The sequence below is a fragment of the Hylobates moloch genome, unplaced genomic scaffold (assembly GCF_009828535.3).
Source record: "Hylobates moloch isolate HMO894 unplaced genomic scaffold, HMol_V3 SCAFFOLD_23, whole genome shotgun sequence".
Classification (NCBI taxonomy): domain Eukaryota; kingdom Metazoa; phylum Chordata; class Mammalia; order Primates; family Hylobatidae; genus Hylobates; species Hylobates moloch.
The window spans coordinates 19,045,445-19,071,902 of record NW_026652298.1 but is presented as its reverse complement, the minus strand read 5'-3'; the positions used below and the strand labels follow the sequence as shown (position 1 = coordinate 19,071,902).

The 26,458-nt window shown below is 41.9% G+C and overlaps 2 protein-coding genes across 11 annotated transcripts in view; both read right to left on the bottom strand.

Moving 5' to 3' along the window:
- MARVELD2 (MARVEL domain containing 2) overlaps window positions 1-9,989 on the bottom strand; it is a 31,940-nt gene extending 21,951 nt beyond the window's left edge. The window contains exons 1-3 of the mRNA XM_058434247.1: window positions 9,941-9,989; window positions 4,698-5,861; window positions 582-617 (exon numbers count right to left, since the gene is read on the bottom strand). Coding sequence (XP_058290230.1) covers window positions 582-617; window positions 4,698-5,846 — 1,185 coding nt within the window. The 5' untranslated portion in view covers window positions 5,847-5,861; window positions 9,941-9,989. The remainder of the gene's footprint in view (window positions 1-581; window positions 618-4,697; window positions 5,862-9,940) is intronic.
- An 863-nt stretch (window positions 9,990-10,852) lies between these two features.
- RAD17 (RAD17 checkpoint clamp loader component) overlaps window positions 10,853-26,458 on the bottom strand; it is a 46,966-nt gene continuing 31,360 nt past the window's right edge. For 9 of the 10 annotated variants that reach the window (XM_058434167.1, XM_058434172.1, XM_058434168.1 and 6 more), the window contains 3 exons: window positions 26,081-26,201; window positions 15,091-15,148; window positions 10,853-11,621 (listed from right to left, as the gene is read on the bottom strand). In XM_058434167.1, the coding sequence (XP_058290150.1) occupies window positions 11,360-11,621; window positions 15,091-15,148; window positions 26,081-26,201 (441 nt within the window). In that variant the 3' untranslated portion in view covers window positions 10,853-11,359. The remainder of the gene's footprint in view (window positions 11,622-15,090; window positions 15,149-26,080; window positions 26,202-26,458) is intronic. The other variant, XM_058434173.1, reaches the window with a different exon arrangement.

Below are 26,458 nucleotides of genomic sequence, written 5' to 3'. Positions count from 1 at the left end.
TTTGGGAGAATCACTTTCATTTAAAAAATAATTAAATTTCAAACATACGTTGTTTACTTGCATAAATTTTCATCTAACAAAATTAAAAGAAGCTACAGATATGATTGTTTAATTTGGTCCTTTTAGTATCTGGAAAAAAGCTCAAAGTACTAATACGAACTCGATCTAATAGCTACATTTTTTCTTTTTTTTTTTTAAACAGTCTCACTCTATCACCGAGGCTGGAGTGCAGTGACGTGATCTCGGCTCACTGAAACCTTCACCTCCCAGATTCAAGTGGTTCTCATGCCTCAGCCTCCGGAGTAGCTGGGATTACAGGTGCGTGCCACCACATGCAGGTAATTTTTGTATTTTTGGTAGAGACGGGGTTTCACCATTTTGGCCAGGCTGGTGTTGACATCCTGGTCTCAAGTGCTCCACCCTCCTCAGCCTCCCAAAGTGCTGGGATTACAGGTGTGAGCCACCACGCCTGGCCAATAGCTACATTTCACAGATGTACAATACTACTATGTAGATAAATAGACCTAAGAGAAAAGTATTAACAAATCTAAAGTATAACGTGAAGTAAACTTTATTCTTACCATTTTCCTTTTTGATGACAATGATGGCTCATTTATCTGGAACAAAAAGAGTTCAAATAGTTTTTCAAAGGCATGTGAAGCTACTTTGCAAATATTTTCATCCATTTACATTTATAGCCCAATCTCAATTTTAAGAGATCGATCCTCTACTTGATGGGTGTTTCTCATCCTCTTTTTGCCTAGGTTTTGAAGGGCCAGTGGAGAACTGAGAAGAGGGATCACTGTAATTCCCTGTCAATCAGGGCATAGAGAGGAGTAGGGAATATGGGGATGGTGGAAACTGTTAGATAAACCACTCTGAATTACCCTCAAATTTTATTTACTCTTGCCTCCCATTACTTTGCATGATTAAAGAGTTAGGACAATTACTCTATAGTAGAAAAAAGCCCTAGGCCATTACATCTTCTAACCTTTAGGAAGTTACAGCAACGTACAGACAGGCACAACCTTCAACATCAGGTGACTGAAGTCTAATTAGGCATTATGAAAAGTCTCATAGACATAAGTTTTTGTTGAGAAAGGAAAAAGAAATAAAAGTATTATGCTGATCATTCTATTCACATAGAATTTTTAAATATTAAGATTTAATAATTTACGCAACTAGCATAAAATTATGAGGAAGTATGTGTTTCACTATCTGGATTTCATATTGATTAGAATTAACATTTTTTACTTTGTACACAGAGATGTACATTTAAGAAATAAATTGTAACTTTAAGAAACAAAAATTTAATACATGTGAAGGTTTGTTACATAAAAAAACAAAAATGTAAGAAATATGCTTAAAGTGCTAAGACACATTTTTAGAAATAACTTGAATCTACGTAGAGTTCTAGCAAGATAAATTATTCTGTGACAATCAAGCTAGGCACGATGGCTTATGCCTGTAATCCCAGCACTTTGGGAGGCTGAGGGGAAAGGATCGCTTGAGGCCAGGAGTTTGAGACCAGCCTCGGCAACATAGCAAGACCCCATCTCTACAAAAAATTTAAAAAATATATATAGAGAGATCACATGGACACATGTCAAAGTTCTTTGTATAACATGTAGGTACTTGTTATAAAACTATTTTTTTCCACCAAGTACAGTGGCTTATACTTATAATCCCAACAATTTGGGAGGCTGAGGCAGGAGGATTGCTTGAGCCCAGAAGTTCGAGACCAGCCTGGGTAACATAGTGATACCCTGTCTTTACAAAAAATATTAAAAAATAGCCAGGTGTGGTGGTGTATGCCTGTAGTCCCAGCTACCTGGGAGGTAGATTGCTTGAGCCTGGGAGGTCAAAGCTGCAGTGAGCCATGATTGTGCCACTGTATTGTAGGCTGGGTGACAGAGTGAGACCCTTCCTCAAAACAAACCATCAACAACAACAACGACAACAAAATGATTTGTTTCCCATTCTACTAGTTGTAAAAAGAAAATCTAAGGCTGGGTGCGGTGGCTCACGCCTGTAATCCCAACACTCTGGGAGGCCAAGGCAGATGGATCACCAGAGGTCAGGAGCTCAAGACCAGCCTGGCCAACATGGCGAAACCCTGTCTCTACTAAAATACAAAAACTAGCTGGGCATGGTGGCATGTCCCTGTAATCCCAGCTACTGGGGGGCTGAGGCAGGAGGATCGCTTGAACCTTGGAAGCGGAGGTTACAGTGAGCCGAGATTGTGCCACTGCACTCCAGCCTGGCGCCAGATAATGGGGGAAATTCATCCCCAATATTTCACGTAGGTTCTTTTCTATATTCCCTAAGTGTCGGCCAGTCTGAGAAATAAAGGAAAAGAGTAAAAAAGAGAGAAATTTTAAAGCTGGGTGTCCGGGGGAGACATCACATGTCAGCAGGTTCCGTGATGCCCCGTGAGCCGTAAAACGAGCAAGTTTTTATTAGTGATTTTCAAAAGGGGAGGGAGTGTACAAATACGGTGTGGGTCACAGAGATCACATGCTTCACAAGATAATAAAATATCACAAGGCAAATGGAGGCAGGGCGAGATCACAGGACCACAGGACCGGGGCGAAATTAAAATTGCTACTGAAGTTTTGGGCATGCATTGTCATTGATAACATCTTATCAGGAGACAGGGTTTGAGAGCAGACAACTGGTCTGACCAAAATTTATTAGGCAGGAATTTCCTTGTCCTAATAAGCCTGGGAGCACTACAGGAGACCAGGGCTTATTTCATCCCTTATCTGCGATTGTAAAAGACAGCTGTCCCCAAAGTGGCCATTTCAGAGGCCTCTCCTTAGGGAGGCATTCTCTTTCTCAGGGATGCTCCTTGCTGAGAAAAAGAATTCAGTGCTATTTCTCCTATTTGCTTTTGAAAGAAGAGAAATATGGCTCTGTTCCGCCCGACTCTCAGGCAGCCAGAGTTTAAGGTTATCTCCCTTGTTCCCTGAACATCGCTGTTATCCTGTTCTTTTTTCAAGGTGTCCAGATTTCATATTGTTCAAACACACATGCTCTACAAACAATTTGTGCAGTTAACTCAATCATCACAGGGTCCTGAGGCGACATACATCCTCCTCAGCTTACGAAGATGACGGGATTAAGAGATTAAAGTAAAGACAGGCATAGGAAATCACAAGGGTATTGATTGGGGGAAGTGATAAGTGTCCATGAAATCTTCACAATTTATGTTCAGAGACTGCAGTAAAGACAGGAGTAAGAAATTATAAAAGTATTAATTTGGGGAACTAATAAATGTCCATGAAATCTTCACAATTTGTGTTCTTCTGCCATGGCTTCAGCCGGTCCCTCCGTTCGGGGTCCCTGACTTCCCGCAACAGCGCCACTGCACTCTGGCAACAGAGTGAGACTCCGTCTCAAAAACAAAAACAAAAAAAAAAAAAAGAAAGAAAATTTAAAAAACCAAAAGAAAAGAAGGGCCAGGCATGGTGGCTCACATCTGTAACCCCAGCACTTTGGGATGCCAAGGCAGGTGGATTGCTTGAGTCCAGGAGTTTGAGACCAGCCTGGACGACATGGCAAATACTCATCTCTAAAGAAAAAATAAAAATAAAAAAAATTTAAAACCAAAGGGCTATTTGTTGTTATGCATCAGATTCAAGCAAAAGATTAAAAACAAAATACATATGTCAGTGTGTGCTGTTATAAGGACATTATTTAATTTTTATTTATAGTTTTGCCCAATATATACCATGTGCAATTGTATAGTATCTAAGAAGTCTTAGGAAAAGTGGAAAAGCAAAAATTCATAATATAGTTAACTTAAAATTACAAAAAATTTTAAGGTAAATACTGAAAATTCCAGTGGCATAGGAGAGTCTACTACACACATCTCCTTGGAAGAAAGCAAAATATCAACTTACTTCAGAGAATAATGTAGCCAGTGGAACATACTCTAACATTTACTACTGTTCAACGAAAATAATTTTAGGTAGGGCTTTTATCTCATCCTTCAGTTATTATTATTTTATTCTTCTTATTGTTCTCATTATTATTTATTCTCATTATTATCCTATTAAGTTCTAGAAATATAAAAACAATGTAGGACTTCCATTCTCATTTTGGACCATACGTCTTCCTCAAATAAAGATAAATTATCAAAACCACTGGGCAAGTTTTCAGAGTATATTCATTACAATTCAATCTCTCAATACTTAAAAAAATCAAACATGGTTTACCATATTCTTATTTGGCTTTATTCAACTCACTGGGAGAAAGTAAATCATAACATTTAAATGAAAAATTAGGAGTTTTTATTAAAGAATTAAGATTGTTCTCAAACTTACTTTAATGATGAGACACTTATTTTACTGAGTATATTCTTCTTCTTTGCAAAAATTCAGTAGCTGTATCTTTCCCTTAAGCTTCAGACAGACATAATAATGCAGCCAACAAACTATATATTACACATCTGGTGTCTACTTGCAATGTTATATAACAGCCAAACACCAGAGTGGGTTATCCCAGTCAAAGCATGTCAGATATTGCACTAGGACTTTTGAATCTCAGACCATTTAAAAAAAAAGAAAAAAGAAAGAAAAGATTTCTATGAAAGCTTTCTGTTTTGAGCACTATACATTTTTTAACAAGGGAGCAAATAAATAACCGAAAAAACAAACATACACACACAAATGAGGGATTATGAAATCACTTACCTCCTGTTGTTCCATATATTCTCTATGTCTCCGAGCTGCCTCATGCCTCCATAACTTTAGGCAAACCAAAGCACTAATGAGATAAACTATCATGGTGACAAACAGGAAGATCATTGCAGCTATTTGTCCTCCTTCTACCCGGCAGAACACCGCGTTCACTGGTGTATTAAATAACGGATAGTAGCAGAGGCCACCTCGGTTGGTATCATTCACATAGACTATGGCTGCAGCCATATACAAAATAAACAAGGCAACGTTAATTCCAAATTCAGTTAGGGGCCACCAGTTAGAGTCCAGAAGAATGGTCCGGTAATACATGGACATGCCAAGAACCAGAATAATAATGGTGGTGATCCAAGCTAATCCAGCAACCACGAGTACAAAAGGGGTCTTAGGGCCAGTGTAGTAATAGCCCCCATACATACTGCCCAGTCCACCAACGCCTCCCATGCCATACGGTTGTGAATATCCAAACAAGTTGTACCACTCACTGTCCTTGTGAATGTAAGCTGTGACACAAGCAAAGACGCCGGCCCCCAAAAGCAGCTCCACCACACCCAGTATTCTCAGCAGGCCTGCCCACGACTTCATGTAGGAGTATCTCAGGTTGTACTCCTCCACCTTCTCACTGTATGTTCGAACTGTTTGTGTGTGTCGGTCTAGAGATCCATAGGAATCCCGGGGAAACACTGCGTCAGCCTCTTTCCGGGAACTAAACGTTCCTTCTGACCCTCCGTAGGGATCTTTGCAGGAGTTGGGGGGCGAACTGTGGTTTGGTCTTGCTGGAGAGGCTGGTGGTGAACACTCCACTCCATCGGAGATGTACCTGATATCAGACACTGGCTTATCCCATTCGGGGTCCTTTTTCTTCCCTCTGAAAAAGTTCTTCCAGGAGTCGGGGACAAAGCGCCTTACTGGTTTGAGATCTGGTGCTATAGCTGGTTCTTCTGTGTCACTTGAGTAGAAGTCTGGGCCGAATGGTGGCTGTAATGGGAGAGGGGGTGGTGGCAAGGGATCAGCGCTCACTGCCCGCTCACTGTCATGAAGAGTTGGGTGGGTTCTTATGGTGCTATCTTGATAAGGCAGGTCGTTTGGTACCTCATCATAGCGCCTGTCCCGATTCCTGGATCTTCCATCATTTGACGACATTTGTGATTTTCACACCTGTGGCCAAATTTAAAGTTATCACTTATGATTAGTTACTTATCCTCTCAATGGTGCTGATTTTATTCATGTAGTAGCAAGAAGTATTTAGGAGACCAACAGGATCATGTCTAATTATTATGATATACAAAAATGATAAATATGAGACCGGGCACCGTGGCTCATGCCTGTAATCCCAGCACTTTGGGAGGCCAAGACAGGCAGATAGATCATTTCAGGTCAGGAGTTTGAGACCAGCCTGACCAACATGGTGAAACACTATCTCTACTAAAAATACAAAAACTAGCCAAGAGTGGTGGCATGCGCCTGTGATCCCAGCTACTCAGGAGGCTGAGGTATAGACCGCTTGAACCCGGGAGGCCGAGGTTGCAGTGAGTTGAGATTGCGCTACTGCACTCCAGCCTGGGTGACAAGGCTAGACCCTGTCTCAAAAAAAGAAAAAAAAAAAAAAAAGATAAATATGTATATTTTAAAACAATAGATTTTGTATATTTTAAACAATTATATTACCCAGGGATACAGTCATCATTCTATGCCATTTTAAGTGCAATCAAGATTTAAAATCTTAGGCTGGGCATGATGGCTCATGCCTGTAATCCTAGCACTTCTGAGAGGCCAAGGCAGGAGGATCACTTAGGGCCAGGAGTTAAAGACCAGCCTGGTAACATAGTGAGACCCTGTATCTACAAAAAATTTTTAAAAATTAGCCGTGTGTGGTGCTGTGCCCACAGTCTCAGCCACTTGGGAGGCTGAGGTGGAGGAAAGAATCACCTGACCCCAGGAGTCGGAGGTTACAGTGAGCTATGATTACACCACTGCCCTCTAGCCTGGGTGACACAGAGAGTCTCTGTCTCCAAAAAAAGAAAAAAAAAAAAGAAATGAAAAATGAAGTATTTGTAAATCTAATTTATCTGTGAGCCCTATTAAACAATAAAATAAAGAACAAAAGTGACAAAACTTTAACAAAACAGAACGTGAACACACTCCCAAGTAGAGTCATTTCCTCAAACATCTAAATCAAAATACTAAGAGTTTGAGTGTAGCGAAATTTGATGGGTCAGCAAATATTCTTCATTTTCACTTGGAATAGCCTAGGAGAGGCAGTCTGTTAAAAAACAGGGAGTGCACAGCCCTTCCCCTTCCTAAATCAACAAAGTCATTTTAGAGGACTTGCTTCTTCCAGTCTAAAATATTAACAATTGAAACTAGATGTAAAAAAGTTGAATCTCAGAGACAACATCACCAAAGGCAAAGGCTCCCCCAAGGCACAATAGAGAATGGCAGCAATGACCATTACTATTACTCTTTCCAGAGCAATTCAGGTGATTTACTGTTCCCAAGGAGAGACTCAAGTATCTCAGAAGGTATTCAGTCCACCTCAAAAATAAAGCAAAGAAAATGCACTTTTACTAAGCCTGTTGATTCATGAAATCAATGCTCTGCACCCATATACAGAAAGAAGAAAACCATTTGTGAATTAACTACTAAGTTTAAGGTATGCTGAATTTCTCTCAAATTGTTTATAAGTATTTTCCTTGAAGACTTAAAAATTTTTTTTCATTCACACCCTGCCAAGTCTCATTATTGAAGACTTAACCTGGGCACATAGTATTGTACTTGATACTATGAAGGTCTCAAAATTAAAATGGATAACCCCATCTTTTTTGTTATTGTTTTATTTATTTAATATTTTCAAGATAGAGTCTCACTCTGTTTCCCAGGCCAGAGCGTAGCAGCACAATCATAGCTCACTGCAGCTCACAATCTCCCTGGCTCAAGCACTCCAGCTGCTTCAGTCTCCTGAGTAGCTGGGACTACAGGTGCATGCCACCATACCCAGCTAATTCTTTTTTTTTTTTTTTTTTGAGACGGAGTCTCGCTCTGTCGCCCAGGTGGGAGTGCAGTGGTGCCATCTCAGCTCACTGCAAGCTCCGCCTCCCAGGTTCACACCATTCTCCTGCCTCAGCCTCCCAAGTAGCTGGGACTACAGGCACTCGCCACCACGCCCAGCTAATTTTTCGTATTTTTAGTAGAGATGGGGACCATGTTAGCCAGGATGGTCTTGATATCCTGACCTCATGATCCACCCGCCTCGGCCTCCCAAAGTGCTGGGATTACAGGTGTGAGACACCACACTCGGCGCTAATTATTTAAAAATTTTAGTAGACATTAAGTATCACTATGTTGCCTAGGCTGGTCTTGAACTCCTGGGCTCAAGCCATCCTCCTGCCTTGGCCACCCAAAGTGCTGGGATTACAAGTGTCAGCCACTGCACTTGGTCTGATAACCCCATCTTTATACTGTTGAACAATTTGGAAATTCCTAAGGCTTTATTTTATTTTACTTTGGAAAACGAAGACCCTACATTTAACCTGCCTTGCAACAGGCATGCTGAAGGTATACTGGTGGACAAACCAGACTGAAATCCTTGCCTTCATGATGCTTTAACTGGGGGAGTGCCCGGCAGATTGACAGATGATAGATAAATGAAATATACAGTATGCTAAAGAACAAAGTTGAGAAATGGGGTAAAGACTGAAATGGGGACAGGATGTTACAATCTTAAACCGAGTGGCCAGAGATATCTTCACAGAGAAAGGGATATCTGAGTATAGAACTGAAGGTGAAGGAGGAAGCCAGGCCATTATCAGGGACAAGTGTTCGGGCAGAAGGAATAGCTAGCGCAAATGCCCTGAGACAGGAGTGCCTGGTATGTTCGAGAAATATTTAGGCCTGGAGGCTACTGTGGCAGCAGCAAAGTGGGTAAGAAGGTGAATAGTAGAACTGAGGCCATCTGAATCATGGTAGGGCCTTGAAAACCACTGGAAAGAAACGACTTTGTCTTTTGCTAGGAGTGAGATGAGAAGCCACTGGAGGATTCTGAATAGAGGAGTGACATGATTTGACTTGTTTTAACAGTATCACTATGGATGCTGTGTTGAGAGTACACTCCAGAAGGCAAGAGGTATAACAGGAAGACTGGCTAGGCCACTGAAATAATCCAATGGATCACTGAGATCGTGAGAAGAGGTCAAATGCTAGACAGGTATTTAAAATTTTTATTATAGAATTTTTCAAACATAATAAAAAGTAGAAAGAATAGTATTATGAACCCTTGTGTACCCACATCCCGCTTCTACACTTACCAATTTATGGCCAAACTTGTTTCATTTATACTCCCCATACTATTTCCTCTGCCAATAGAGTCCGCTGAAGTAAACCCCAGACATCTGATCATTTTATCTATCTATACTTCATTCTCCACCCCTCCAGCTTAGCCTTGGGGAGCAACAGATGAAGAGTGTTTCAGATGCGTTAAAAATCCAGGTAGAGATGTTAAGAGGGCAAGCAAGGCACAGAGGGTATGTACAGACTGGAGACAAGGGAATGGGGTGGAAACCCAGGGTCTTCTAATAGGGCACTCCGACCTTAGAGGATTAACTGTGATGGCTCCAGCAGGGTGGCCAATGCAAAGAGGCTCTGTATATTATAACAATCAGTTATTTTTGTACCTTTCTCTTTCTTTCTCTAAAAAAGTGTAAGTTCTAGAAACGCTATTACGACTCTAGTTTTTGAAACACATTTCTAAGAAATGTAGAAGCAAAAGCACAACAAATGATTTTAGCAAGTTTTACATAGCATTTACAGCATACGCTATGCTTAATTCAATTCACTGGTAAACATACGATTCACTGTAATGGATTTAACTCTTCACCTGTGAAGTGGCTTATTTGAATCAAACCACCTTATCTATTTTTAAAGAAAAAACAAGCAATTATTAAAGAGTTGTGGAAAAGCAAGATAATGTGATTTTTAGAAGGGAATGGTTAGTTGTATTTCATTACATCTTAAATATCTGGATACCCCTAAAGTCTTTCAGGATGTCACTGAGAGTCCGTTCTGGTCGCGCAGGCCGCGGCAGCGTGTGTCTTTGTCCTGCTCAGGCCCCCGGACCCTTACTCCACTCTTGGACACTCATCTTGGAAAGCCGCGGCAGTGGCAGGAGAAATGGCTCCCCCAGCAAAGTGTCACAGGAATCATGCCTGGTCACCTTTACACAAAGAGAACCACCGGTTTACCTGGCTTAAAAGTTTTGCTGGACCCAAGAAACGGGTAATTTCGGATACTTCTGCGCTTCCGAGGGGTCAGGAAGGGCTCTGCAGTTCTAACTAACCCACGACTGCCCGGGGGTACCGAGCATTTTCGCTGTGGGGTCTCCCCTGCGCCAGCCTCTGGGCGCCCGGTCCCACAAATCTCATTGTGTTCTCGGTTCTGCCCGCGCCGGCTAGGCGTTCGTCTTCGCGTTTCTGGCTGAAGCCCACTCTCTTTAGAGATTCCGCCCCAACGAGGCCGAAACTAAGCCAGAAGACCTCCCAGGTAAGGAACACCGGGATCGCCCCGAGGTGGGCGCCCCGCCCCGCGCCCGGAAGGACGGCAGCTCGGCCGCACCTGCGTCCTCAAAGCGAAACCGGCGGGACGCGGGCCTCCCCCGCGGGCTATGGCAGGCTGAGCGCCGAGCGCGGGCACCCCTCCGTCCCCGCACACCTGGGCCGGGGGCCGCCGGGCCCTCCTCTCCCGGTCACGTGGCCCCACCCCGGTCCCACTTACCTGCGCAGCCGCCAGGAAGAGCGCGCACGCCGCCCGGACTCTGAAACCGGTATCGGGCTCCCGGGGTGGGGGCGGGGCCGGGACGGGACGAGCCCAGCTTTCCCCGCCCCGCTCTGCCCCGCCCGGCTCTGCCCCGCCCGGATCTGTCGGCCTGACTCCCGCTCTGGGCCCAGGCTGGTCGGTGCCACCAGCCGGCACCTCGCGGCAATGACTACACACTGGGCTCTTTTGGAAAGATAGTTTAGTTTTCATCGCAATGTTGCCATCCTCTTCCCTATCTTTTGAAAAGTTTGACACTGGAGGAGGGAGATTCGTGCACTGTGCCTAAGGACCCATGGCAGACAGTGCATGCTAGATAATGTTAAAAGACAGGAGAAACAAAATGAAATTCAACATTTTAATTGTGATATAACTTATGTAAATACTTTCCAAAAAGTATCTAAGATATTCCACTGTACACCACATCAAAACTTTATCTGAGAAGCTGGAGACAATAAAGTGTAAATAAGGCACACAGTTTACACTAATAATTGCATCCTAAACTGTTGTATAGTTCATATTTACAACCCCCCATAACGTTTTTGCATCCTGAATTAGTCCTTCACATTTTGATATTTGGCATAATGTTCAAACACACTTTATACACACTGACCGCTCCTTAAACCACTCACAGATTTAATAAATACAGAAAAAATTAAGAGATTTGAAGTCTTGATCTTCTATTTACTTCAAGATGACAGAAGAGGTTTCTTGTGATGAAATACTACAAGAATGAAGAATTAACAAACTGTTGTGTAATTCATCAGAAAAGCATATTAACTCTGCTGAAGTACCACTGAATGAAACAAAAATGAAGCTGTGAAGTAGCAATCTGATTAGCAGGCTGGCTTCTATGTCCCATCACTCTCATAGTCTTCTATTACTATGTTTTCTTCTATGTCTCCTTGGGCTGAAAAGGGCTGGGGCTGGCTAGCAGGCAGTTCACTGGCACTATTCTGACTCAAAGGAAGAGACCAGGTTTCCGGCGCAGTGGCTTGAGTGGGTTCACCCAGAGATTCCTCTGCAGAATGTCCTGCATTAAGCTGGGCTTCATCTCCACTGTCAGGGTCTATCATTCCATGTTCCCTCTCAGTCAGGGCTTCCATTTTCAATCTGTCGGATTCACAGTGCAGGCATTAATAACAACCAAAGGAAGAGATTGTTAAATTACACCATGAGTGTGATGATTACGAAGCCATCTTTCATTTACCTACATTGTGCTGTTTAGCTAGTCCCTTTAACTATAGAAACAAAACTACAAGGTAAATGACAAACTGTAAGTTCCTACAACTTAAAATACAAAAAGGAGCTGAACACGGTGGCTCATGCCTGTACTATCAGCACTGTGGGAGGCCAAGGCAGACAGATCACTTGAGGCCAGGAGTTCAAGACCAGCCTGGCCAACATGGCGAAACCCCATCTCTATTGAAAATAGAAAAATCAGCCAGGCGTGGTGGCACACGTCTGTAATCCCAGCTACTCAGGAGGCAGAGACAGGAGAATTGTTTGAAACCAGGAGGCGCAAGTTGCAGTCAGCCAAGCTCGTGCCACTGAACTCCAGCCTAGACAACAGAGCAAGACTCTGTCTCCAAACAAAAAACAAACAAACAAAAAAACCAAACCAAACCACAACAACAACAAAAACACCTAAAAATAAAAAGAAATAATGTCTTCAGTAAAGATTTTTTCTTTTTTTTTTTTTTTATTGAGACTGTCTTGCTCTATCGCCCAGGCTGGAGTGCAGTGGTGCAATCTCAGTTTACTGCAACCTCTGCCTCCCAGGTTCAAGCGATTCTCCTGCCTCAGCCTCCCAAATAGCTGGGATTACACGCACACGCCACCAAGCCCAACTAATTTGTATTTTTAGTAGAGATGGGGTTTCACCATGTTGGTCAGGGTAATCTTGAACTCCCGAACTCAGGTGATCCACCTGCCTCCGCCTCCCAAAGTGTGGGGATTACAAGTGTGAGCCACCACACCCAGCCTTCAGTAAAGAATTTTTACAAATTAAAAAGGAAAAAATGAAATATAATAGAAAAATGGGCACAAACATGGACAACTTATAAAACAAATACAAATGGTTACTAAAATTGTTAAATCTAATTTGTAATTTTAAAAATGAAAATTAACATAATAAGCTACTACTGTCATCTTTTTTTTTTTTTTTTTTTTAGACAGTCTTGCTCTGTCGCCCAGGCTAGAGGGCAGTAGCACGATCTTGGCTTACTGCAACCTCCACTTCAGGTTCAAGCGATTCTCCTGTCTCAGCCTCTGGAGTAGCTGGGATTACAGGCAGGCACCACCACACCCAGCTAGTTTTTGTATTTTTAGTAGAGATGGGGTTTCACCATGTTGGCCAGGCTGGTCTTGAACTCCTGACCTTAGATGATCCACCCAGCTCAGCCTCCCAAAGTGCTGGGATTACAGGCATGAGCCACTGCGCCTGGCCTATTACTGTCATCTTCTAAACTGGCAAAGATACTTTTAAAACCCAGTGGTGGCAAGGGTTAGGAGAAAAGAACATACTGATACACTGTAAGTGGATATAAAATTGGCAAAATATTCTTGTCAACAATTTGGCAATAAAGAGGAAAAGCCCCAAAAGGTATATACCTATTGATCCAGCAATTTCATTTGTAGGAATTCATCCTAAGTAAATAGTATTTGAAATGCATGATGACTTATCTGTAAGGCTGGGATAGTAAAAGCTGAAAAAAAGCTAAATGGGCAAAAATAATGTGTAGGTTGAATTATAGGAAATTAAACATCTATTAAATATTAAGTATTAATATTTAATACTAAATACTAAACATATGAACGATGGTTTTAAATATGGTCAACATAAATAAAAGATAGTACCAGTCACTGTAATATATAGCACTGAAAATACTGCCTCTCGTGGCCGGGCGCGGTGGCTCACGCCTGTAATCCCAACACTTTGGGAGGCCGAAGTGGGTGGATCACAAGGTCAGGAGATCAAGACCATCCTGGCTAACACGGTGAAACCCTGTCTCTACTAAAAATACAAAAAATTAGCCGGGCGTGGTGGCAGGCGCCTGTAGTCCCAGCTACTCGGGAGACTGAGGCAGGAGGATGGCATGAACCTGGGAGGCAGAGCTTGCAGTGAGCCAAGATTGTATTACTGCACTCCAGCCTGGGCGATAAAGCGAGACTCTGTCTAAAAAAAAAAAAAGAAAATACTGCCTCTCAAGTCACATCAAGTAGGTAGTTGAACCAATAATAAAATAGTGAAGATTCTCATTCAATTTAGGCTTGTATAAATTGCAGCAACCCAATACATCTCAGGAGCAAAAATACAATAGAACATACTTGTCTTTATTTTGATACCACAATCTTAGTGGGTGGGGGAGAGAAGCCATCAAAGAGACTTGGTCCTGCTTTCATTCAGAGGGATGTGAGAAGAAAAGCAGTGTTTATGAAATGTATAAGCCCTGATCACATCCCAGTGGGACAATGCTTCAAGATCCATCCATCATGATCTTTCTGTGATAGGAAAGATGGGCTCCACATAGCTAAGTCAGTATACAGAAAAAAACATTAACACTACAAAGGCCTCAGTGAATCTTTGAGGGTAGAGAGGGGCAAAAAAGCTCACATCACAGGAGTTTTCCATTTGGGACCAGAAATAGGAGAAAAGGTAGGAGGAGTCAGAGTTGCCATTTCTATCACTTACTTTTGTCCATGCATTCAGTAAGCAAGATTTTTTAATTTTTTTTTTTTTGAGATGGAGTTTTGCTTTTGTTGCCCAGGCTGGGGTGCAATGGTATGATCTTGACTCACTGCAACCTCCACCTCCTGGGTTGAAGCGATTCTCCTGCCTCAGCCTCCTGAGTAGCTGGGATTACAGGCATGTGCCACCACACCCGGCTAAATTTTGTATTTTTAGTAGAGATGGGGTTTCACCATGTTGTCCAGACTGGTCTTGAATTCCTGATCTCAGGTGATCCACCTGCCTCAGGCTCCCAAAGTGCTGGGATCACAAGCATGAGCCACCACTCCCGGCCATTTTAAAAATCTTTAAACAATTCCTGAGTGCTTAATTCGATCTTACAAATAAGCTAAGTCAAACTGAAATATAGGTTTTGTGTTAATCACTGATAATGGCACAGAAGCTACTTTCCAATAAAATGAATAGTATATATATAGATAGATAGACATCTATTTTTTGCTTGTCTAAATTTTCTAAAATAAAATATGAAGGACTCTTCTACTTTCTGAGGCAGTTCCTAGTCACTGCAGGTCTTCAAGCATAGGCTAAGAATATCTCTCAACAGGAAAGCTGGAAAGGGGTTTCTAGATTTGCTGAATTGGAGGATCTTAAAGATTCCTCTGCCTTTGTGATTCCACGCTTCCATTTAATCTGATATAGTCCATTGGGAGTGGGTGAAAATATGCTGTTATATTTAAGAAAAGGAAGGGTCTACAATACAATTATGTTTATAAATTATTAGGTCCAGTATGTCTTTCTTGGATGTTACAGGTAACAGTTATTGATTCATATTGAACATATTCAGTAGACATTTCATTATCAGCTTTTTGGAAATTGAGATGATCAGCTTACCTTCCAAAGTGTCGCTTCAGAGGGAGCCTTCCAATATCTTGGATAAAAGAAATCTGAGCTGAAAAAGATTTTTTAAAAGTTGTAAACAATTTTCCAAAGAAAATATACAAATGGCCAATAAGCACATGAAAAGATGCTGAACATCACTAATCTTTAGAGAAATGCAAATCCAAGCCATAGTGAGATACCAATTCACATCTATTAGGATGACTGTTATAAAAAACCAGAAAACAAGAAGTGTGGGTAAGGATGTAGAGAAACTGGAACCCTTGTGCACTGCTCATGGGAATGTAAAATGGTGTAGCTGTTGTGGAAAACAGTACAGTGCGTCCTCAAAAAATTAAAAATGGAATTATTATATGATCTAACAATTCCACTTCTGGGTATATACCCAAAATAATTAAAAGCAGAGTCTCAAAAAGATATTTGTATGCCCATGTTCATATCAGCATTAACAATAATCAATGGGTAGAAGCAACCCAAGTGTCCATCAATAGATGAATGGATAACCAAATATGGTATATACATCTAATGGAATATTACTCAGCTTTAAAAAGGACACATGCTGTAACACAAATGAACTGCGATGACATCATTCTAAGTGAAACCAGTCACAAAAGAACGAATATTGTATGATTCCACTTATATGAAGTATTTAGAGTCATAAATTAATAGAGACAGAAAGTAGAATGGTGGCTGCCAGGGGGAAGGGAAAATGGGGAATTAATGCTAATAGTTACAGAATTTCAGTTTTGCAAGAAGCAAAAGTTTCGGAAACTGGTTGCAGAACAAGGTGGATATACTTAACACTACTGCACTGCATAATTCAAAATGGTTAAGATGATAAACTTTATGCTTTGTATACTTTATCACAATTAAAAATTCAAAAAGAAAAAGAATGACATAGTAAACTTTCAGGATGACAGCATAAGCTCTTGTGCACCCACTCCCAGAGATAAGCTAAATCGGTGAAAACTTTTAAAAATCAATCATTTAAAGTCTCTGGAAATTGTCCTAATAGCATACAGCAAATGAGAAAAGATCTATTCAAGAAAATCAAACATGAAGAATCTGAGGCATTTGAGTCATTATCTCCTCCCTCCCATTCCTAACCCTGAGCTGAGAGGGCTCAGCTTGATGAACATTTCATTCCAGGTGGGTACAGCCAAGAACTAAGGACTCCTTCCTACTGGAGTGCAGCAGGGTGTTTGGGGCTTCCTTTCTCCACCTGGCCCTACTCATAGGATAAGAGGTTCTAACCCAAAGGCACTGTCCCCTGTCCCAACTGCAGTCTCCCTTGCCCCAGCTTGTTACATAGCAGAGGGTCCACACTGGGAGAGGCAAGCCAAAATAATCAGAGGCTACCTCTGCAGCTGGGCACCCACCCAGAATAAGTGGCTTAGAGATTTTGCCCAGAGGAGAGGCAGTCCATAGGAAAAAGCTCTGAAGCCTTCCCCAAAGGAACTCACTTTATTTGAAACATAGTGTGGGGAAGTTCAAGCCTAAAGGGCACCCCGGAAACCAGCTCCTCTTAAATAAGAACAAGCTAAGCATAAGCCAACTAGTTCATAAGAAACAACCAGGGAAAGAGACAACTAAGAAAAGCCTTCCTGGTTTCAGAACAACCCTCAGAAACTGGCCTGAAAGCCTACACCTGCCCAAATTAAATTGGATCAGACTGTGGAGAAATTTTTGTCCTAGAACACTGCTGAAAACAGAGCAATTAGATAGTAATTAGGGAGCAGTCAGGCGCAGTGGCTCACGTCTGTAATCCCAGCACTTTGGGAGGCCAAGGTGGGTGGATCACTTGAGGTCAGGTTCAAGACCAGCCTGGCTAACATGGTGAAACGCCATCTCTACTAAAAATAGAAAAATTAGCTGGGGATGGTGGCACACACCTGTAGTCCCAGCTACTCAGGAGGCTGAAGCATAAGAATTGCTTGAGCCTGGGAGGCGGAGGTTGCAGTGGGCCATCGTACCACTGCACTCCAGTATGGGTGACAGAGCGAGACCCTTTCCTCAAAAAAAAAGTAATTAGGGTAGCCAACAGTGTGATAACAAAGAAGCAAAGAGCTATATACAGAGATATCAGGGAAAGAGAAAAAGTGAGCTCTGCTAAAACCACCATCATCCCAAGTAAACTGTGGGCACAGCCAAGGATGAGCTCTCTGAAGAGGGAGGAAGGCTTCATATTGCAAAAGACAGACTTCATTACATGAGTTTAGCTAAGTCACTAAACAAATAAACAAGCACACAACAATGAAAACAAGCCCCAGAGGAGGAGAATCAATATTCTCCAGAATTGCTACAATATATTCCCTAAAACATCTAGTTTTCAACAAAAATTATGACATGTAAAGAAACAGGAAAGAGTGACCTACACACAAGAAAAAGGTGGGTAAAAGAAACTGCCTTTCGAGGGCTCAGACATTAAATTTAACAGAAAAACACTTCAGATAAGCCATTAAAAATATTTTCAAAGTAGAAAAGGAAATCATGCTTAAAGTAGTAAAGAAAGCTGTAATGACAATGTCTCATGAAGAAGAGTATCAACAAAAAGACAAAAATTATAAAAAGAACCAAATGAAAATTCTGGAGTCAAAAAGTACAATAACTAAAATGAAAAATTCACTAAAGGGGCTCAACAGTAGATTTGAACCAGAAGTATCATCAAACTTGGACATAGGCCAGGCGTGGTAGCTCATGCTTATAATCCCAGCACTTTGGGAGGCCGAGGCAGGAAGATCACCTGAGGTCAGGAGTTCAAGGCCAGCCTGGCCAACATGGCGAAACCCCGCTGGGAATAGTGGCCCGTGCCTGTATTCCCAGCTACTCGGGGGGTTGAGGCAGGAGAACTGCTTGAACCCGGGAGGTGGAGATTGCAGTGAGCTGAGATGGTGCTACTGCACTCTAGCCTGGACAACAGAGGGAGACTCTGTCTCTAAAAAAAAAAACAAAAAAAAACAACTTGGACATAGATTCACTTATAGAAGACAGAAGAAATATGAACAGCCGGGCGCAGTGGCTCACGCTTGTAATCCCAGCACTTTGGGAGGCCGAGGCGGGCAGATCACGAGGTCAGCAGATCGAGACCATGGTGAAACCCCGTCTCTACTAAAAATACAAAAAATCAGCCGGGCGTGGTGGCAGGCACCTGTAGTCCCAGCTACTCGGAAAGGCTGAGGCAGAAGAATGGCATGAACCTGGGAGGCAGAGCTTGCAGTGAGCCGAGATTGAGCCACTGCACTCCAGCCTGGGTGAAAAAGCGAGACTCCGTCTCAAAAAAAAAAAAAAAAAAAAAAAAAATGAACAAAATCTCAGAAAAATGTGGAACACTGTCAAGTGAACATACCCTAATGAAAGACTAGAAGGACAGAAAGAAGCAGAAAAATATTTAAAGAAATAATGGCTGAAAATGACATAGTAAGTAAAAGCGGAAGAAACAGTATAAAAATGGATAAGAAAAACCAAAACATCTTACTTTTACTAATTTTTATAAACCTTTTAAAGTTTGCACATGTAACACTATGAGGACCTTTGGATACTTACCTGTTAAAAATTCTACTACACAGGCCGAAGCAGGCAGATCACCTGAAGTCAGGAGTTTGAGACCAGCCTGACCAACATAGTAAAACCCCATCTTTACTAAAAATACAAAAATTAGCTGGGTGTGGTGGTGTGTGCCTGTAATCCAAGCTACTCAGGAGGCTGTGGTAGGAGAATCGCTTGAACCTGGGAAGTGGAGGTTGCAGTGAGCCAAGATGGTGACACTGCACTCCAGCCTGGGAGATACAGCAAGACTCCAACTCAAAAAAAAAAAAAAAAAATCTACTACAAACAGAGTTATTTTAATTAACAAACAAAATTTTATATATTTACTGTGGGCAACATATTGTTTTAATATATACGTTGTAGAATGACTATAGCTAATTAACATATATTACCTCACAGAGTTATTATTTTTGTGGCAAAGACACTTTACATTCACTCTCAGCATTTTTCAAGAATACAATATATTGGTTGGGTGTGGTAGCTCACACCTGTAGTCCCAGCACTTTGGGAGGCTGAGGTGGGAGGATTGCTTGAACCCAGGAGTTCAAGACCAGCCTGTGTAACATGGCAAAACCCCGTCCTTACAAAAAAAAAAAAAAAAATACAAAAATTAGCCAAGTGTGGTGGTGTGCACCTGTGGTTACCAGTTACTCAGGAGGCTGAGGTGGGAGGATCACTTGGGCCAAGGAGGTTTAGGCTGCAGTGAGCCGTGATCACACCACCACAATCCAGCCTGGGTGACAAGAGTTATACTCTGACTCAAAAAAAGAAACAAAACCACACACACACACACACACACACACACACACACACACGCACACACAAATTACTATTAATTATAGTCACCATGTTGTAAAATAGAATTCTTGAATTTATTCCTCCTACATAACAAAATTTTGTATTCTTTGATCAACATCTCCCCTACCACCCAAGCCCATGGTAATCCCATTCTGTGCTCTACTACTATGAGATCAACTTTTTTAGCTCCTATATAAGTGAGAATATGCAATATTTGTCTTTCTGTGCCTGGCTTATTTCATTTCAAATAAGGTCTTCCAGGTTCATCCATGTTACTGCAAATGACAAGATTTTGTTCTTTTTTATGGCTGAATAGTATTCCATTGTTTATATATACATTTTCTTCATCCAATGGACAATTAGACTGACTCTATATCTTGGTTATTGTGAATAATGCTGCAATAAAACATGGGAGGGAGGGCAGATATCTCTTCAACATACTGACTTCATATTTTTTATTTATTTATTTTTTTTTTTGAGATGGAGTCTGGCTCTGTCACCCAGGCTGGAGTGCAGCAACACAATCTCAGCTCACTGTAACTCCACCTCCTGGATTCAAGCAATTCTCCTGCCTCAGACTCCAGGGTAGCTGGGATTACAGGAGTACAACACTACATCTGGCTAATTTTTTATATTTTTGGTAGAGACGGGGTTTCACCGTGTTTGCCAGGCTGGTCTCAAACTCCTGGCCTCAAGTGATCCGCCTGCCTCGCCTCCCAAAGTGCTGGGATTACAGGCATGAGCCACTGCGCCTGGCCTTGACTTCCTATTCTTTGGATATATGTCCAGTAGTGGGACTGCTGGATCATATGGTAGTTCTATTTTTAGAGTTTTTTTGTTTGTTTTTTGAGACAGAGTTTTGCTCTTGTTGCCAGGCTGGGTGCAATGGCATGATCTTGGCTCACTGCAACCTCTGCCTCCCAAGTTCAAGCGATTCTCCTGCCTCAGCCTCCCAAGTAGCTGGGATTACAGGCATGTGCCACCATGCCCAGCTAATTTTTGTATTTTTAGTAGAGGCAGGGTTTCACCATGTTGGTCAGGCTAGTCTCGAACTCCTGACCTCATGTGATCCACCCACCTTGGCCTCCCAAAGTGCTGGGATTACAGGCGTAAGCCACCATGCCTGGCCTATTTTTAGTTTTTTTTGGTGTTTTTGTGTGTGTGTGCTTTTAGCAGAGACAGGGTTTCACTATGTTGCCAGACTGCTCTCAAACTCCTGACCTCGTGATCCACCCGCCTCGGCCTCCCAAAGTGCTGGGATTACAGGCGTGAGCCACTGCGCCCGGCTTATTTTCAGTTTTTTAAGGAACCTCCATTCTGTTCCTCAAAACAGCTGTACTAATTTACATTCTTACTAACTCTGTGATTCCCTTTTCTTCACACTCTGGCCAACACTTGTTAATCATTTGTCTTTTGGTAATGGCCATTCTAACTGGTGTGATATGATATCTCATTGTGGTTTTAAAGTGTGTTACCCTGATCATTAGTGTTAAGCCTTAATGTTAAGCAGTTTTTCATATACCTACTGGCCAGCCAGTCTTCTTTTAAGAAATGTCTATCTGGTCCTTTGCCTTTTGAGACATGCATCTCACTCTGTCCCCCAGGATAGAATGTAGCAGCGTGATCTCGGCTCACTGCAACCTTCCCTTCCCAGGCTCAAACCATCCTCCCACCTCGGCCTCCAAGTAGCTGGGACTACAGGTGTGTGCCACTACACCCAGCTAATTTTATCTATTTTTTTTTTGAAACAGAATTTTGCTCTTGTTGCCCAGGCTGGAGTGCAATGGTGCAAACTCGGCTCATGGCAACCTCCGCCTCCCGGGTTCAAGCAATTCTCCTGCCTCAGCCTCCTGAGTAGCTGGGATTATAGGCGCCCGCCACCGCGCCCAGCTAATTTTTTTTATTTTCAGTACAGGTGGGGTTTTGCCATGCTGGCCAGGCTGGTCTCGATCTCCTGACCTCAGGTGATCCACCCACCTCGGCCAACCAAAGTGCTGGGGTTACAGGCGTGAGCCACCACGCCCGGCCAATTTTATCTATTTTTTTGTAGAGACAGGGTTTCACCATGTTGCCCAGGCTGGAATTGCCTGTTTTTTAATTGGGTTGTTTTCTTACTATTGCATTCTTTGAGTTCCTTATATATTTTGATTATTAACCTCTTATCAGATGTACAATTTACAAATATTTTCTCCCATTATGTAGGTTGGCTCTTCATTCTGTTGTTTCCTTTGCTGTGCAGAGGCTTTTTAGTTTTGATGTATTCATTTTTTTCTACTTGTTTATTTTTGCTTTTGTTGCCTATAATCAGGATCTTTAAAAAACAGCTCTTTGAGGCCGGGCGCGGTGGCTCATGCTTGTAATCCCAGCACTTTGGGAGGCCGAGGCGGGCGGATCACGAGGTCAGGAGATCGAGACCACGGTGAAACCCCGTCTCTACTAAAAATACAAAAAAAATTAGCCGGGCGTAGTGGCGGGCGCCTGTAGTCCCAGCTACTCGGAGAGGCTGAGACAGGAGAATGGCGTGAACCCGGGAGGCGGAGCTTGCAGTGAGCCGAGAGCGCGCCACTGCACTCCAGCCTGGGCGACAGAGCGAGACTCCGTCTCAAAAAAACAAACAAACAAACAAACAAACAAACAAAAAAACCAGCTCTTTGATATGAACAGCTTAGAGATGTGATCCCAGAATCTGAATTTTTAATTAGTGGATAAATGATAAAAGTTTACTTCACCAGCAATTTTACCATCAGTTTCTCTTTTGTAATGTGTATTTTAAGGGCCATATTTCATTAATGATCACCTGTCTGTAGTGCTAATCTTCAAAATAGAAAACAGAATTTGTGTCATATTAAAAATATTAGTAATCTACCATATAACTTACCAAAACATCTCAGAAATTTTATTTTCTTTTTTTGGAGAGGGTCTCGCCCTGTCACCCAAGCTAGACAAGCTAGAGTGCAGTGGGGTGATCACAGCTCACTACACCCTTCACTTCCTGGGCTCAAGTGATCCCCCTACTGCAGCCTCCCAAGTAGCTGGGACTACAGATGCAAGCCACGACACTCAGCTAATTTTTAAATTTTTTTGTAGAGACAAGTTATCACTGTGTTGCCTAGGCTGGTCTCAAACTCCTGGGCTCAAGCGATCTTCCCACCTTGGCTGCCCAAAGTGCTGGGATTATAGGCATGAGCCGCCATGCCTGGCCCAGAAATTTTAAAGATAGAGTTGACCTTATCAGTGATCAGAAGAAAGGATTAAACAGTAAATATCTACTTTGATATAATGAAGCGTTTTATCTTATAGCTTTTGTAAGTACTGATACTTAAAGTGTTTAAAATGTTGTGTATTCATAGGGAAAAATAATGTTTATGCAGTGGACATGATGAATCTGTTGGTCAGAATCCAGATATCTTTCCTCTCCTTGCCAATTTTTTTTAAGATCACTTCTGTGGTATTTCTGCCAAAAAAATACATATCCTGAATCCAATAATGAGGAATCGCCAGACAAACTCAAATTGAGGGATAGTATACACAGTAACTGTCCTATATCCCTCTAAAATGTCATGGATAAGGAAAGACTACAAAACTGTTCCAGATCAAGGGAGACTAAAAACACATGGAAACTAAATCACTAAATGCATCAGGTTATCTTTCATTGGATTCTGGACAAGAAATGGGGAGTTATCATTTATAAAGGAGATTATTAGGGACGGGTGTGGTGGCCCGTGCCTATAATCCTAGTACTTTGGGAGGCTGAGGCAAGAGGATTGCTTGAGGCCAGCAGTTCAAGACCAACCTGGCCAACATAGCAAGATCCCGTCTCTATTAATTAAAAATAATAAAAAAAGGATATTATTAGGACAATTGGAAAAATTTGAATGGGGACTATAAAATAAATGGTATTAATGTTAATTTCCTGATTTGATTGCATACTGTGGTTATGAAGGAAAATGTCCTTGTTTTTAGCAAGTGCAGACTTAAGTTTTTAAGAATAATGGGATATCATGCCTGCAATTTACTCAAAACTAGTTTAGCAAAATAATACATATATGTGCATGCTTATAAAGAGAGAGAATATAATTAGGCAAATATGGTAAAAAAAATGTAACAATGAGGAAACTTAGTGAAGGATATACAAGAATTTTTTGGTACTATTCTTGCATCTTTACATTTAAGATAATTTCTTTTTGTTTTTGAGACGGAGTCTCGCTCTGTCGCCCAGGCTGGAGTGCAGTGGCGCAATCTCGACTCACTGCAAGCTCCGCCTCCCGGGTTCATGCCATTCTCCTGCCTCAGCCTACCGAGTAGCTGGGACTACAGGCACCCGCCACCACGCCTGGCTAATTTTTTATATTTTTAGTAGAGATGGGGTTTCACTGTGTTAGCCAGGATGGTCTTGATCTCCTGACCTCGTGATCCGCCCACCTTGGCCTCCCAAAGTGTTGGGATTACAGGCGTGTGCCACCGTGCCCGGCCTGAAATAATTTCAAAATAAAGTTTAAAAACTAGTGGCCGGGCGCAGTGGCTCGCGCCTGTAATTCCGCACTTTGGGAGTCCGAGGTGGGCAGATCACTTAAAGCCAGGAGTTCGAGACCAGCCTGGCCAACATGGTGACACCCCACCTCTACTAAAACTACAAAAAAAATCAGCCGGGTGTTGTGGCACATGCCTGTAATCCCAGCTACTCTGGTGGCTGAGGCAGAAGAATCGCTTGAACCTGGGAGGCGGAGGTTGTGGTGAGTCAAGATCATGCCATTGCACTCCAGCCTCGGCAACGAGAGTGAAACTCCTTCTCAAAAAAAAAAATAAAAAGTTTAAAAACTAGTGTAATCTTTTTTTTTTTTTGAGACAGAGTGTCGCTCTGTCACCCAGGCTGGAGGGCAGCGGCGTGATCTCAGCTCACTGCAAGCTCCGCCTCTTTTTTTTTTTTTTGTGTTTTTTTTTTTTTTGTTTTTTTAATAGATGGGGTTTCACTTGCCAGGATGGTCTCGATTCTCTGACCTTGTGCAAACGGCTGGGATTACAGGCATGAGTCACTGCACCTGGCCAAAAACTAGTGTACTCTTAAAGCAATTGGCAAGGAGAAGGGCAATCTCTGGATTCTGATCAACAGATTAATCATGACCACTGCCCAAAAGTTATCCCATTTTTGCCTATGAATGCATAACATTTTCAAAACTTGTGCAGAGGCACAGATAATGTTTGTAGCATTATAATTATAATGTGCACAGGCATAGATAATGTTTGTAGCATTATAATTTCATAACATAGAAATATAATGAAAATATACTATTAATAGGCATTTTTGTAATACTGAAATCCACCAAAATATCCATAAGGTTAAATAAAATGTTTATAAATTGGAAAAAAATGAGTTAGATTGCTGCTCTGACATTAACTTATAAGATATGAAAGGCTATCCACAGTAAGTGACATAAGCAAATTAAAGCTTGCCTCATTCTGCATGTTTCTACATTCACAGAAGAGTATCTGGAAGAATTTACATTAATCTGTCAAAGCAACCTGTGGTTGTAGGGGAAGTACTTTCAATTTTTACTTTAGAAACTTCTTTTTTTTTTTTTTTTTTTGAGACAGTCTCACTCTGTCGCCCAGGCTGGAGTGCAGTGGCCTGATCTTGGCTCACTGCAACCTCTGCCTCCCGGGTTCAAGGTTCTCCTGCCTTAGCCTTCCGAGCTTCCGAGTGGCTGGGATTACAGACGCATGCCACCACACCTGGCTAATTTTTTGTATTTTTAGTAGAAATGGTGTTTCCCAGCCTTGGCCTCCCAAAGTGCTGGGATTACAGGTGAAAGCCACCACGCTCGGCCCTTTATATATTTTTATATCATTTGATGCTTTTTGTTTTTTGAGACAGACTTCACTTTGTCACCCAGCCTGGAGTGCAGGTGTGCAATCTTGGCTCACTACAGCCTCCACCTCCTGGGTTCAAGTGATTCTCCTGCCTCAGCCTCCCAAGTAGCTGGGACTACAAGTGCGTGCCACCACACCTGGCTAATTTTTGTATTTTTAGTAGAGACAGGGTTTCGCCATGTTGGCCAGGCTGGTCTCGAACTCCTAACCTCCAGTGATCTGCCTGTCTTGACCTTCCAAAGTGCTGGGATTACAGGCATGAGCCACTGGACCTGGCCTGTTTGATGCTTTTTAAAAAAAAAAAACAACATAAAGGATCCAGAATTATCTGGATCAAAAAATAAAAGGAAAAAAAGTATCTCACTGCATATAGCAGTAAGTTGGCCCACAAAAAGATATTGCTATAAAACCCTACTTCTGGCCGCATGCGGTGGCTCACGCCTGTAATCCCAGCACTCTGGGGGGCCGAGGCAGGCAGATCACAAGGTCAGGAGATCGAGACCATCCTGGCTAATATGGTGAAACCCCATCTCTACTAAAAATACAAAAATTAGCAGGTGTGGGGGCGCGTGCCTGTGGTCCCAGCTACTCAGGAGGCTGAGGGAAGAGAATTGCTTGAACCCAGGAGGCAGAGGTTGCAGTGAGCCGAGATCATGCTACCGCAATCCAGCCTGGACAATAGAGTGAGACTCTATCTAAAAAAAAAAAAAAAATAAATAAATAAATAAATAAACCCTACTTCTTAAAAGAAAAGAAAAACCTATGTTATTACCTTGATTTCTCATTGGAATGGTTAGTAGAGCAAGGTATGGCAATAGCTGAGTTTGGAGGCATAAAGCTGGTAGGCAGAAGTCAGGAAAAAGTGCTTTTGCTGCCAGGCAATTTTCCCGATACTGTATAGAAAAGAAAAAAAAAGACGAAAGGAAAAATGAAATTAAAAATATATATTCCTAGACAAAGTAAGTTTATTATATAAACTTACACGATAAGTTTATATTAACTTGTAGGTTTATATGCCACAAATATACTTTTAATAGCTTATTTAAGTAGTCCTTTGTAGTTTTTTTAGCATTGTTTAATAAAGTATTTTACCTACACAACTATTCCACATTTGATAAACAAGAATTTTTTTTTTTTTTTTTTTTTTTTT